At 47.0% G+C, this 15,755-nt stretch overlaps 1 protein-coding gene across 2 annotated transcripts in view; it reads left to right on the top strand.

The window, feature by feature from the left end:
• Window positions 1-15,755, top strand: part of SKIC8 (SKI8 subunit of superkiller complex) — a 42,752-nt gene that overhangs the window by 18,694 nt on the left and 8,303 nt on the right. For both annotated transcript variants that reach the window (XM_078686137.1, XM_078686141.1), the window contains exon 10: window positions 10,117-10,195. In XM_078686137.1, coding sequence (XP_078542263.1) covers window positions 10,117-10,195 — 79 coding nt within the window. The remainder of the gene's footprint in view (window positions 1-10,116; window positions 10,196-15,755) is intronic.

The following is a 15,755-nucleotide window of genomic DNA, read 5'->3' on the forward strand; positions in this document are numbered from 1 at the left end:
AGGCAATGCAGAGTGCAGTGCCCACATGTTGAGGTGCGGGCAGCCGCTCGGTGGCGGCATCAGCAGGCGTCGTCTGTGAGACCAGGGTCGCATTGCATCAGTGCCCTTCGAGGTGCCTTGAGGACACGGAGTCGGCAGCAGCGCCGTAGATGGAGTTGAGTTGCTTTTTCTTTTGTTGCAGCACAAAACACAGTCCCCATTGCTGAGGACAGAGGGACTTGAAGTCTTTGCTCTACCTGAGACTTCTTGAACATTGGGTAAGCTCTACCTCAAGTCCTTGTAGAAACTCACAAAAATAGATTGCAGAAAGTTCAGACGAGTCCTTTCACTGCCCAAGACCGAAGCAGCCACTGCACTCCAACACAGCAAAGCACTCAGCAAAGTGGTAGTTCCTCCTCACAGCTTCTCCAGTTCTTCTTCTTGGAAGTCTTCTTGGTCAAAAAGAGTTCTAAAGTTCAGGGGTTTGGGCCCCTCTTTTTATAGGCCAAAATCTTTTGTCATCTCAGACAGAGAATGTCTGTGCCCAGCCAATACCTGTTCTGCCCTCTCCGGTGTGGCTTCCTGGCAGGAGGCGGAGACTACATTGTCAGAGGCAGACCTGGCCCATTCATGTAAAAGGAAACCATTGAAACCACCTCTGTATGTCATCCCCTTTCTTGTACTCTTTACCTACATTCTTGGGGATGTGCACAATCCTATCTGCCTGCACTGAAGAGTTGCTGTCACCATCTCTGCTGGACTTGCTCCTCAATTCCTGCTCCTTGAGCCCACGCTCATGTTCTAATACCATCCTTTGTAACTCCATCTTGAACCTCTCAAGCTCTATCTCATGTCTTCTAGCTCCTCTTCTGTCCTCCAGCTCCTCTGGGGACAAACCAGTGCTACCTGGCTCGGAGGGACCCCCCTCCCAACAGCACATCTACCCTAGTAGTAGGCCCTGCTGCCTCCCCACTAAAATTTCCAGACTGTTCACTTGCAGCCTTGCTGCTATCCAGGCCCTCAGCCTTTTGTAGCTTGTCCTTCCTGGTGAGGCCTCTGACAGACCTATAGGTTTTTACAAAAAGCTTTCAACTCCTTGACTTTGTAGGCTTCCAACCTGTCCTCCTCAAAGGCCACCTCTAGGGATGCAAGTGATGATGCTGCTGTGTCAGGCATGATGCAGTAGGAAGTTAAAGTTCCAAAACGATAGGATCGCAAAAATAGACCAGCAAAAAAAACTGTATGTGGCCACTTATGATCTGCGATATCGTAGTAGTGCACACCAATCACTGTAAGTCAAGTGCAAACACAAGTCTTATCCTCACCGCTGACAACCAACGTTCGAAATGGGGGTCTCTATTGGCTGAAGTAGGTACCTTTGTCCAAGTAGGGACCCTTCTTCCTAGTTAGGATAGGGAGTTACACTCCTAAAATAACCCCTGCTTACCCCCTTGGTAGCTTGGCACGCGCAGTCAGGCTTATCTCAGAGGCAGAGTGTAAAGCTTTTGCACATAACCAACAGTAATACAGTGTAAGCACTACAAAAGGACACCACACCAGTTTAGAAAAATATCCAAAAATGACAAAAATCCACAATACAGTACTTAAAAATCTTCAGTTATCAAAATAACCTTGAAATACAGTTCCTTGAAGTCAGTAGCTCTCCGGGCATATCACGGCGTTGTGAAGAAACAAATCCAGACATTTCTGGCTGACCGCGGCGCCGCAGGCCAGCTACTGTGTCGGGAAGACCTGCAAAACAGTATCTTTAGAAATGCAGGGCGTCGGCAACTCCTCGTCGAGCTTCCGAAAGCACGGCGTCGGTTCCGGAGGTCGGTGCAGGAGTCGTCTGACCCTGGAAGTCACACGTGTTACAGATCGAACTCCCCGCAGTTGAAGTCAGGAGCGCTGGCGTTGACAGGCATCGGGTGCTGCGGTGCGAAGTGCGATGCCCTCAGGTCTCGGTACTGGCAGCGGCTTGGTGGCAGCGTCAGATAGCGGAATCGGTGAGACCAGGGTCGCCGTGCGAAGTGATGCGATGCTCGTCACGGTGCTGTCGGGTCACGGTGCAAGCAGCGGTGTCGTTGCTGAAGCGCTGCCGCCGGCTGACAAACTGGAGTCTATGGCGTCGGTAGGCCAAGGCTGCTGTGCGGGATGAGGGTGGTCCATCGTGTAACTTTACAAGCAGTGCCCTCAAACCATGGTCCAAGCAGTGGCGTTGTCGGGGATACCACGGCAGCGTCGTGAAGGGAGGCAATGCGTAGTGCGGTGCCCAAAGGTCGCCGTGCGAGCAGCAGGCGTTTTCAGTGAGACCTGGGTCGTGGTCTGGTGGTGCCCTCTGTGGTGCCTTCAGGGCACAGAGTCTGCATTGGGTTGCGTTTTCCTTCTGTTGCAGCACAAAACACACAGTCCCCAGTGCTGAGGGCAGAAGGACTTGAAGTCTTTGCTATTCCTAAGACTGCTTGAACAGGGTGCAAGCTCTACCTCAAGCCCTTAGAGAAACTCACAAAAATAGATTGCAGAAAGTTCAGTCCTGTCCTTTCACTGTCCAAGACAGAAGCAGCCACTGCAGGCCAACACAGCAAAGCACTAAGCAAAGTGGTAGTTCCTCGTCCCAGCTTCTCCAGTTCTTCTTCTTGGTCAAAAAGAGTTCTAAAGTTCAGGGGTTTGGGCCCCTCTTTTTATAGCCCAAAATCGTTTGTCATCTCAGGCAGAGAAGGTCTGTGCCCAGCCAATACCTGTTCTGCCCTCTCCGGTGTGGCTTCCTGGCAGAAGGTGGAGACTACATTGTCAGAGGCAGACCAGGCCCATTCATGTGAAAGGAAATCTCCTCCCCTTTCTCTAAATGCAGCCCAGGTCTATTCAGCCCTTTTGTGACCCACCTAGACTATCCAGAGCCACTGCCTCTCTCCAAATGCAATGGTCATTTTGATTGAAGATGTTTTATCTGTAATGGCAGTACGCTACCACACCATGCATACTTCACTTTACCCCACTTCACTCTACTCTGCACCACTGCAGTCTTACTCTGCACCACCCACACTACGCCACTCGTCACTGCACTGTACTCTGCACCACTTCACTCTACTCTGCACCGCTCTACTCTAGATCAATGCACTCTGCCACACACTACACTGCTATGCGCCGTTTCACTCTTCGCCACTTCACTCTACACCCCTGCACTCTGCCAGTCTACTCTGTGACACTGCACTCTATGCCACTGCACTCTACACCAATGCAATCTACTCTGTACCATGCCACGCCTCTCCACTTTGACAATCCACCCAACACCACTGTACTGTATTGGGCACCCCCCACTCTGAAATAATCTACTCCCCACCACTAAACTTTGCTCCACGCCAATGCCCTCTATACCACTTTACTCCAAACCAATGCACTCTATGCCACTATACTCACCAGCACTGCACCCTACACAACTCTAGCCTACTGTGCACCACTATACTCTACGCCACTGCTCTCTACACCACTCTACTCTGTGCCACTCCATGTCAATGCACTCTACGCCACTCTACCATCGCCTCTGCACTCCGACAGTCTGGTCTGCAACACTGCACTGTACACCAGTCTACTCAGTGCCACTCTGCTGCACTGCACTCTACGCGACTCAACGCCACACTACATCCAATGCACTTTATGCCTCTGCACCACTCTGCTCTGCACTGCACTACTTCACTCTATGCCTATCTACTAAAATGCACTTGCCGCCACTGAACTGTACTCCACTCTTCTCTGCACCACTCTACTCCACTCTGAGCCAATGCACTGCACACCACTACTAATCTCTACTCTGCATCACTCTACTCTTTGCCACTGCACTCTGTGCCAATCTGCCCTAAGCCACTCTAATCTACTCTGTACAACTGCACTCTGCACCACTGCACTCAACTCTGCACCACTCTGCGCCATGATAAAATGAAAATGTTTTGCTACCCTGCATGTGTTTTGTTCTTATGTTAAGTCAGCATTCGGGGCACCATTTTATGTTCAGCCGCCATTTTGAATCCTGCCATGAGCTGCGTATTCCCTTCTCAAGAAGCAGGCTTTGGAAGTCCCATGTACTCTAGGTTAGGCCTTGCTCTGCTAATGAATACACTGTTCTTATTAATGCATTCCTTGCCCATAGATAGAGGCTTTCTCCCACTACCCTAGCGGTAGACATGAACAGAATGACCTTGGTATAAAGATCATGTGTGCCCGGCCTCAGAGGGGAAACTCGTCTTACTGTACATCTTTGCTTTAGCTGCACCTGCTAGTAGATGTCCTTTAGGGGCAGGTCATTCGTGGTTCAGAAACATACATAATGTATCTCGGTTTGCTGAAGTCAGTCCCTCTGCTGCCATCCTAGGACGCTGGTCAGATTGCACCCCGCTCAAATTTTACCTTAATAAAATATACTTTATTTGTATTCTCTACTGTCTGACCGACTTAATTTGTATGGAAGGCTGAGAGGTGGTCGCGAGTGACCCGGGTGGCCCTAATTAGGTCACTTCCTTCAGCCATTCCACTCTGCACCACTGCAATCTAACCTGCGTCACTCCCACCACTCTGTTCTATGCCACTGCGCTTAACGCCAGTCTACCCTGCACCACTGCACTGTACTCCACTATACTCTGCAACACTCTATGCCACTGGCTGGCCATCCATGCAATAAAAGAGGAATCATACTACCGTCGTTTTCCCTTTACTTCTACTGCTGTTACTTGTACATATTAATGTCCATTGAGACATCTCTCTCTATACTGTATATTTTGGTGTGCATTAGGTTTTCGTTTCTCTATGCCACTGTGCTCAACGCAGTCAACTCTGCACCACTGCAGTAGTTTATGCCACTTTACTATACTCTACGGTATGCCACTCTACTTTACTTCATTGCACTCTGTCACTGTACACCAATGCACTCTATACCATTCTACTGTGCAACACCATAATCTTTGCCGTTTTACTCTGCGCCACTGCACTGTACTCCGCACCACTGTACGCCAATGCACACCCCACTACACTCAACATGACTCATCTACTGTGAACTATTGCACTGTATGCCTCTCTGCTCTGCACCACTCTACTCTATGCCACTGCACTCAAGTCAAGTCAAGTCAAAACATACTTTATTCGATTAAATAAAAATCATAAAAGTATACTATGCAAATACATAAAAACATCATACAGAGTTGTTATTAACTGTACATTTAAAATTCATTAGCAATACATAGGAGTTGTGTGGCACATAGGATTTACACCAAATATCAACAATGTTTCACAATTCATTATAGAGCATATATAAAATGAAGCAGAACCTGGAAATTTAATAATACTATCAGGCATAAGGTAAACATTCAGCTATACTCGTCTGGAGTCTCTTCCGTCTAGCGCGAATTGATGCAATCAAAAAATTCGCTACACAGAACATGACCCGATGATTTTTCCATTAATTGAAGAAACAACAATGCAGGTTTTAAATGTAAAAAGCCCATTTCTCTTAGGAGGGGCTTAATATATTTTGCCCTACCTTCCGAAAAGAAGGGGCAAAAGAATACAAAATGTATCAAATCCTGATCAGAGAAATTGTCACATTCACATGGCACATTATCCATTGGGGCACACCATTTCTCGTAAACACCCAGCAAAAAATGTGCCTGATTAAATCTAAATTTGGTCAGCAACCAGCGATGATATGGGCGTGTGACAATGGTCAGATATGGTTGCACTGATATTGAAGTAATCAACATAAAATGTGACCTTACTGTGGGTTTAGAGATTTCAGTCGACTCTCTTTCCATTTCTCGGATCTTAATAAAGTTCAGTTTTACCCAGTTGATGTCTTCTTTATTCAAGTTTTTCGGGTCTAAGTATAGTTCCGGTCGACCTAAAAGTGCTGAAGTTTTTTTAATATAGGCCAGCCATTTAATATCAGCCACTTTGTCCCGCCCCAGACAATCAGTAAGAATCTTATGATTCAGTGTAAGTTTGGCGTTAAGCCAGGTTCTAATCCATAATAAAAGTGGTGCCATGTTTAGGATGTCCGCGATATATCCCATTCCCAGCTCAGAGTGAACCGCAAAAGATGATGTGGATTGGGGAAGGCCCAGAAGGGAGCGTAAAAATTTGTTTTCCTCTCTCTGTAACACAGTTAAATCTTTGTAGCCCCAGATTGCTGCCCCATACCTGGCTATGGCTATTGTTTTGGCTCTGTATATCGCCAAAATTGCCTCAGGGGGTTTCCCACCCAATCTTTTCGCAAAGCCTAGGATAGCGGCCGATGATCTTTTTACTGCCACTCTTTTATTGGTAACTTGGGGAACCCAGCTACCCAGATCATCAAACACTACCCCAAGGTATGTAAAGATTTTTACTTTTAATATTACTGAGTCATTGCAAGAGAGGGTCTTGATCTTATTTCTGCCTTTCCCAACGAACATCACATGCGATTTTTCTACATTAATCACAAGGTCTAGATTTCGCATAAAGTTCCCAAAGGAATTTAAAAGACGTTGTAAGCCTATGGGTGTCCTTGCCAGTAGTACTGTATCATCAGCATACAGTAAGACTGGCAATGGGGTACCCCCCATGCACGGGACATCTACAGATGTTGCAGTCAGATTTGCACCCAAAGAATTAATATATAATGAAAATAACATTGGGGCCAAAATACAGCCCTGGCGTACTCCCCTCCCGGACTTAAAATCAGCCGTACACTTCCCGTCCTGCGACATGCGTATGGCCGCTGTCAGATCTCTATGCAGATCAGCCAGGAAGTACACCAATGCCTGATCTAACCCCATATCCAGCAGCATGGTCCACAGCTTTGACCTATTGACTAGGTCAAAAGCTGTGGACAAGTCCATAAATGCCAAATAGATTGATCCCTGTTGGGCCACAGTGTATTTACTGATTATTAGATGTAAATTGAGGCACTGATCTTCAGTGCCTCTGCCAGGTCTAAAACCATACTGTGCATCGCACAAGATGTCATTGTTGGTTGCCCATGTAGAGATCTTGGCTAGGATCACCTTCCCTAGTATTTTAAAGGACGAGTCCAACAATGATATCGGCCTATAACATCTTGCGTCCCCTCTCTGGCCCTTCTTAAAAATTGGGACTATTATAGACCGTGACCAGGTTTTAGGCAATCTACTTTTGTCAATACTTGCTATATTAAAGATATTTGCGAGGACAATTGACCATGTATTGAACCTAATTTGCTGACCTTTCGGAAGAGGTTGAAGACTGTTCTTTTCCAGAAGGCCTGGGGTGGGATATAAATTCTTTGCAGTGTTTTCTTTTGGTTTCCTGCGGTGTTTACTGGACAAGCGCTTAGAGACCCCGGGGTTATATAGCGCTATACAAATCGAAATAAATAAATAAATAAATAAATAGTGGAGTTGGATTTGTACATGTCTGCTGGTACCCCGTCAGGGCCCGGGGCCTTATGAGCAGTTGTGTCCTCTATAGCCTTTTGGACTTCTTTAATGGTGAATCTCAAAGGTAGCACTAATAGTTCACTTACTACTGGTACAAATGGTTCTATCTGAAGGTTGCTACCATATATCTTTTCAAAATGGTTCAGCCATTCCTTTTCAGATATGTTCAGTTCCAACGGGGAGTTATCCTTATCACTAAACAATGGTGTATTTACAATTTCCCAGAATTTGGTGCTATCCCTCAATGTGGCCCTATCATAGAGCGAGACCCAAGCGTTTTCCTTGATCTCCTTCTTACGGGATTCTACTGTGATCTTACGGGATTCTACTGCACTCTTCAGCATTGCAATCTACACTACTTCACTCTACGCCACTCTATTCGGCAACACTTCTCTCTACTCCACTACTCTATGCTATTGCACTCTATATTGCACCCACTCCAGTCTACGCCACTCTGGTCAACGCCACTGCGCTCTATACCACTACTTTATGCCCCAACATTCTACCTTGCACAACTCTGCTTTACACCACTTCTCTCTACTCTGAAACAATTTACTCTGTTCCAATGGACTCTACTCTGCACTACTCTACGCCACTGTGCTCTAAGCCACTCTACTCCATTCTGTGCCACTGCACTCTACGCCACTCTACTCTGCACCATTGTACCCCGCTCTACGCCACTGTACTCTAAAGCACTGCATGCATTTCTTGCTCACTGCCATTTCACTTAAAATCAGTGCACTCTGTGCCACGGCACTCTAAGCCACTATACTCTGCAACACTACACCCCTGCTCGCTACTCCATTGTGCTTTACGTTAGCACTCTACACCACTACTCTCTACTAGACTCTACTGTGCAAGACTTCACTCTCTGCCACTGAACTTAAGACCACTCTACTCTACTGCAAACTATGCCACTACACCATTGCACTCTACGTTACTGCACTCTACACCATTATATTCTACTCTTCACCACTGCACTCTACGCCACTCTTCTCTGCACCGCTCTGCTGTATTCTACTGCACTCTACTCTGCACCACTCAACTCTACGCCACAACACATCACAAAACGCCAACTCTAAATCTATTCTGTACCCCTTCACTCCATGCCACTGCAATCTACACCAGTGCACTCTACCCTGCACCACAACACTCTACACCTCTTAACTCTTCTCTGAAACAATATACTCTACGCTACTGCTGTCTGCTCAGTACCAGTCTATACCAATGCACTCTACACCACTGCACTGTACGCCAACTATTTTGTACCACTGTATTTTACACCACTTCACTCTACAATACTCCAATCTATGATGCTCGATTCCATTAAACTCTACGCAGCTCCCTCTATGCCACTTCGTGCCACTTTATTCCACGCTGTTCTACAACACACTAACTCCACTCCTCACTCTATGTATCTCCACTCAGTCACTGTATGCCACTCCACACTTGACACACTATGCCACTCCACACTATGTCACTACACTCTACATCACTCTGCCATTCCACTCTCATACACTCCTCCACTCTGCTTAATTATAATCTACTGTGCCCTACCGTATTCTACAACACTCTACATAACACCCTCTACTCCACTCCACAACACTATTCCACTCGACTCGACTCTACGTAACTCCCTACATAATTCCACGACACTCTGCCATTCTACTTCACTCTGCTACTCTACCCAACCATACTCCCTGCTACTGAACTCCACTCTACTCTACTTCCTCCATTCTACTCCACTTTACTACACAACACTCCATGCCACTCTCCTCTACCCCACTAACTTTTAGCCATTCTGAACAGCAGCCACGCTGGTGTACAACACGGATAAACCTTATTGGCAAGGGCAGTCTTTTTATGTTTGTTGGTGAATTAAAGGCAGACTGCCAGTTTTGCTAACGCGTGTTTCATCTTTTGCTTAATTTTCATGTAGTAGTAGTACACCAGTTAGCATTTCCTTGGCCGTTTTCAGTTTATACCAGGTTCCCTGGTACAGGTCAAAGTGTCTAAAATGCAAATTTGACCTGATTTAAGGGTTTATTTAAAACTAAACAATTTTCTAAACACAGCCATGTATCCTTGGTTCGGCAATCATGGTGTAAACGTTTTGCAGGAAGAAATATTTTAGTCCTATTCTGTGCATAATTCCGCCATCTAGTGGTAAGGTCGGGAAGTGTTAGTATACAAAGCGTTTATATCTTCCTATTTGAGGATTTTTTTACTCTTCTTTCTGAAAATAATAATTCCGTTAAATTCCGAAAGTGTGTCGCCTCACTTAACTAAAATCCACAAAGTATAGGGGTTACATTCATATACAGAGCCCTGGAGGGACAAATATGTTTGAATAGGTGATTATATATTATAAAAGATCATGGCTGCCTTTTCTGAAAAGTTTTTAATGACTTTGTGTCACTGTTCTAATTGCCCTCTCATAATTGTTATAAATGAATGTTTTGTGCTGTGATTGTGGCTCTTCAACTTAGTGAAACATGCCTCTTTAAACTTCGGTGATTATATTTAAATAAAAGAAAAAAAGCCCCAACTGCTGCTGAAAAGTTGTCCTTACTGTTTGTAGCATGCAGGACGGTGCATTTTGACATATGCTCACAGGATGCTATATGACCAGTTACCACGATGACTGTTTTGTTCATTAAAGACTTGAGTTAATTTTTTTAAATTTTTTTGCTTCTAGTTCATCAGACAAAAGTGTGAAGGTGTGGGACGTTGCCTCCAGGACCTGTATCCACACTTTCTTCGATCATCAGGATCAGGTATGCTTTCATCTGTGTATTTCTCTGTTTTGGTCCTGGGTTTCTTGCCTTTGGAACGTGCAGGCAACATCTTCTGAAGCCTGCATTTGAAAAGTGCTTGGTTCACTTTCAGCTCCAAGATGGCTATTTATCTCATCTTGAGCACCTCATTGCTTTTCATTTTGCTATTTTATTGCATATGGGGAAGTACGGTGTGCATAGAAATATTGTTTTGCACCATCGCCTATGATATGGAATTGTTTTGAGACTCTGTCGGCTGCATTTTGGGTCATTGTAGCTCTGTACCTGTGAAGAGCTACACAATGGAACGCCATTCCAAATATCACTTTTTAAAAGACATAGGGAGAGGTTTTAGTAAATGCGTCCCCTCTGTAGCTGAAAAAAGAAGTGCACAGCAGGATTGGTTGCATAAGTAGTTCTCTTTTGTTATATAGCTCTTGTATGGCATGCAGTTGTCACTATTTTGACATTGTAGCAATTAACCCTTACTGGAGTGATTGCAAACAAGCCGTTATGTTTGATTAAGAGAAGTTGTGGTTGCATGAGTCTATATATGAAGATTTTGGTTTGATGCACGTCTTCCTGACGTGGTTTGTTCATGTCATTGCAAATGCAGTATATTTGCTAATGTTTAATGGTTTGTGAAGTTTGATACAGCTTGCTTCTCATGCAGCGTTTGTTTCAGGTACATGAAAAAATTGTAGCATGGTGCAGACATGCCAACATTTTAAGGCAGGGAAGTGGGAGATTTCAAAATACAAATCGGGAGAAGGTAATTTCCCCATTGACTTCTGTTGCAGAAAATGCAATTTCAGGCGGGAGACAGCTAAAGTAAAGCCTTTTTTTTGCTTGAAAAATCGGGTTTTTTCTGTCTGAATCTGGTCTATTGGCATGTCTGCATGGAGGGTGTGCACCCAACGGCCCAATTGTTTCAATGCAAACTCTTGCTGTAAAGCGTCAGAGAAGCTTGGGAGGCTTCATGGTGAATGAAGCATGCCAGGAGTCCTACATTGTATAAGGCCTTTTGTTGGTTTATGTGCTTGTTTGTTAAATAGGTTTCTTTGATCTAGTCCAGAGTTTGTTTAAGCAAGGATCTAAAGCTCAAAGAGTGAAGTTTGTATGGATTTCCGAAAGAAAGTTGTTTTGCATTTATCTTAGGAGCATGGGTTGGAAGTTTTTGCTGGCCTGAAGTCAGAAAGAACTACCTCACTTCTAAAGCAGTCTTGCTCTGATTTTTGTGGGTCTCCGCACATTATGCACAGTGCTATAAAGGTAATCCAATATGAAACGGAAAGCCAAAGAAGCATCACAAAGCCGATGGTAATGAAGTCTCAGAATTTAAGATGCATAAACACCCAAGTGCCGACTTTTGGATCCATTGCGTTTTGTTTAAGAAGTTTTGCTGCTCCTGGGTAAAGCCTCTTTGCTTTGTCTAGGTAAGGGAGTAGTACTGCTGCGGCTTCTACTCTGTAGAATATATGCCTAGGGAAATGTCCCTGTTAGGATTCTGGGCATATTCCTAGATTTCAGTAGTGATCTGTGTTTCGGGTTTCAAAGTTAGGCCCATGTCTGGGAGGGTTCTTGGATTTTTTTTACCATTTCTGTCTGAAAGAGACACGTTAGTGATAGATTCCTTACCTTAGAACATGGGTACTCACAAACTTTCTCTCGGGGGCCAAATTTACAGTGTGGTTTGTGTCCGAGGGCCGCACCGGTGGAGGCGGCTTCAGTGGGGGAGGGGGCAGGGCTAGAAAAAAAAAAAGTGACCATGAGGTTGATCACAGGTCCCTGCAGCGGACGCCTTCGTCCACTGAGCCACCTGACCCGGCATACACACATTTCTCTCTATTTCTCTATCTCGTTCTTTCTCTGTCGCTCTCTCTGTCTCCCTCCCTCTCTCTACCTCTCTCTCCCTCTGTCTCTCTGTCTCCCTCTGTCTCACTCACTCTGACTGTCTCACTCCCTCTCACTCCCTCTCTCCCTCGGTCTCACTCACCCTAACTGTCTCACTCCCTCTCACTCCCTCGGTCTCACTCACTCTGACTGTATCACTCTCTCTTTGTCTCCCTCTCTCTCTCTGTTTCCCTCTCCCTGTTTCCCTCTACCTTCCTCTATTTCTCTCTCCCTCTCTCCTTCCTTCTCCCTCCTTCCCTCTGTCTCCCTCTCGCTCCTTCCCTCTCCCTCCTTCCCTCTGTCTCCCTCTCTCTCCTTCCCCCTCCCTCTCTCCTTCCCCCTCACTCACTCTGAGGTCTCCCTCTCTCGCTCTGTCTTTCCCTCGCTCTCCCTCCGTCTGCCTGTCTCCCTCCCTCACTCTCCCTCTGTCTGCTGTCTTCCTCCCTCGCTCTGCCTCCCTCGCTCTCCCTCTGTCTGCCTGTCTCCCTCCCTCGCTCTCCTTCTGTCTGTCTATCTCTGTCTCCTTCCCTTTCCCTCCCTCTTCATCTCACCCTGCCTGCGTGTGCCCAGGCTGAGACAGCTTCTGGGCACACACACACTCAGCAAGCCAGCCAGCAGCACCCGAGCACTTAATAGGTCTTTAAAAGACCTTTCGCATGCTAATGAGGCTTTGTTCACCTCTTAGGCCCCTGCAGCCCCACTCTGACGGAAATCGCCCGGCCCTTACAGAGAGTCTCTGCATCGCGCTGCAGCAGGGGTGTTTGCTGAGATTCTTTAAAAAAAAAAACACGTGTACGATTTCTGGAAGTTCCGCGGGCCGCCAGGGAAGGCTTGCCGGGCCGCCCCTGGCCCGTGGGCCGTACTATGAGTACCCGTGCCTTAGAATATCCCCAGGCGTCAGACTGGATCCGGAAAGTTTTGCTTAGCAGTACCCCTGCGCGTCAGTAGGTGGTGTCTTGCGGCTCCGCGTCCGTCACTGGCGTCGTAAGCGCTGAGATGACGTCATGGAGACCACTTGGGCGCCACCCATGCGCGCTGACGTCAGTCTTTCTTTTTCCGCGCCAGCAAGCACAGATCTGGATAGAGCACATACCTAAGTCACTTTTTGACTACTTTTTAGGTCTCGCCTGTCGATGCACATGCGCATCGAGCTTGCGAGCCTATTGCGGCTTAAACAACTTTTAACTAAGAAGCAAGGAATCGTGACTTTTAAGCTCAATGCGCATGTGCATTGAGCTTAAAAGCGCGTGCACAGCCGCAATCGCCATCTGTTCCTCTCTCCCGCATTCCTCCGACACCTTTTGAAGTGAAGCTTAGCTTCACTTCAAAGGCCCGGCTTCTTCACACCCACATGCCGCTCTCCCCGCTCTGCCCCCTCCCCTGCCCGCCGTGTGCATTTCTCCTCCCCCCTCCCCTTCTCTGCCTTGCCTTCCCTCCGTCTTGAATGAAACTAACACCATACATTCCTGACATCCACTGTCTGGGCACCAACCGAGCATGTGGAGCGAGGGCTCGCCATCTAAAACTCAATTTATGTGCTTATTATTTTCGCAGCTGCCTCCACAATTCTTTATAATTATTAGCATCTTTCCGCGTGCAAATGTTGCCAGGGAGATTTTCCCTTCGTATTTGTTGAAAAAAAAAAAATGTTTTTCGAGTGAAAATGATTTCCAAAATGCTACATTTCCTACCGCTCGGCCCCCTCCCATGCCCGCCGTGTCGCATTTCTCCTCCCCCTCCCCTTCTCTGCCTTGCCTTCCCTCCGTCTTGAATGAAACTAGCACTCTCGCCCGGAGGCAGGCTCGGCAGCCATACATTCCTGACATCCACTGTCTGGGCACCAACCGAGCATGTGGAACGAGGGCTCGCCATCTACAACGCAATTTATGTGCTTATTAATTTCCCAGCTGCCTCCACAATTCTTTATAATTATTAGCATCTTTCCGCGTGCAAATGTTGCCAGGGAGATTTTCCTTTCGTATTTGTTGAAAAAAAAAAAAAATTTCGCGTGAATTTTTTTTCCAAAATGCTAAATTTCACCGCTCGGTTGCTGAAACCCCAATAAACGAAACCCTTTTTTTTTTTTTTTAGAATAGTGACCACTGCAGGCAAATAAACTGTGCACTACAAAGATGCAGAAGCACTGCACGTTTAAACGAAAAGTACCAGTCATTTTCTGTTTTGTGATGCGCTGTAAAATACACCGGTTTCCAAACAGAGGTGAGGCGGTGGCTAGGGCACGAGTTGACATTCCTGAGTGTCGTTTTTACAGCATTGATTTACATAGACCTCGGATGACAGAAGATTAGACCACTCACATGCAGAGTGAGGGGAATCGATTTTGAACGTTTGATCTATTCATGTCCCCCTCGTTTATTATCCATCAAGGTGCATAAATAATTCGAAGAGGAGGACGCCAACAAACATAAATTCATTTAATAATGGACAGTGCACACAGCTCTTAACATGTCAGCATTTTATCCCGTAACAGGGGGTAATTAAAGTACACTAACATCCTTGGATACGTAATGATCATGAAGAGCAAGATTAACAACATCACTTTCTTTGTATTCCCGCCTAACTGAAATATAGCGCTTCACAGAATTCTGCTGGTCTTCTAGGCCCTCTCCTCCCGATCGTCCGCTTGTGGACTTCTTTATGGGAAGAAAGTGTATTCAATTTGCATGACTTCAAAAGGGGAAGAAGACTCTCTCGAGATGGTAGCGTCTCTAGTCCAGCCGGACTAGACAATTCCTCGAGACGCGACAGCGTCAGCAGGGCTCGGTCAGGAGGAGTTCAGGAGGAGCCGCGACCACGTCAGCAGGGCTCAGCGTTTCGGTAGTCACTTCAAGCTTCACGTTTCGGGCCACTCACACACGCAACGCCACTCACACACGCAACGCCACTCACACACGCAACGCCACTCACACACGCAACGCCACTCACACACGCAACGCCACTCACACACGCAACGCCACTCACACACGCAACGCCACTCACACACGCAACGCCACTCACACACGCAACGCCACTCACACACGCAACGCCACTCACACACGCAACGCCACACACACATGCAACGCCACACACACATGCAACGCCACTCACACATGCAACGCCACTCACACATGCAACGCCACTCACACATGCAACGCCACTCACACATGCAACGCCACTCACACATGCAACGCCACTCAACCACGCAACGCCACTCAACCACGCAACGCCACTCAACCACGCAACGCCACTCAACCACGCAACGCCACTCAACCACACAACGCCACTCAACCACGCAACGCCACTCACCCACGCAACGCCACTCACCCACGCAACGCCACTCACCCACGCAACGCCACTCACCCACGCAACGCCACTCACCCACGCATCGCCACTCACCCACGCATCGCCACTCACCCACGCAACGCCACTCACCCACGCAACGCCACTCACCCACGCAACGCCACTCAGCCACGCAACGCCACTCAGCCACGCAACGCCACTCAGCCACGCAACGCCACTCAGCCACGCAACGCCACTCAGCCACGCAACGCCACTCATCCACGCAACGCCACTCATCCACGCAACGCCACTCATCCATTTGCAAAACGAAAAATGTAAAACGCTTCTATTGCGAGACCTATTGCATTTTCAATGCTTGTTGAGACTT

The sequence above is a fragment of the Lissotriton helveticus genome, chromosome 1_1 (assembly GCF_964261635.1).
Source record: "Lissotriton helveticus chromosome 1_1, aLisHel1.1, whole genome shotgun sequence".
NCBI lineage: Eukaryota > Metazoa > Chordata > Amphibia > Caudata > Salamandridae > Lissotriton > Lissotriton helveticus.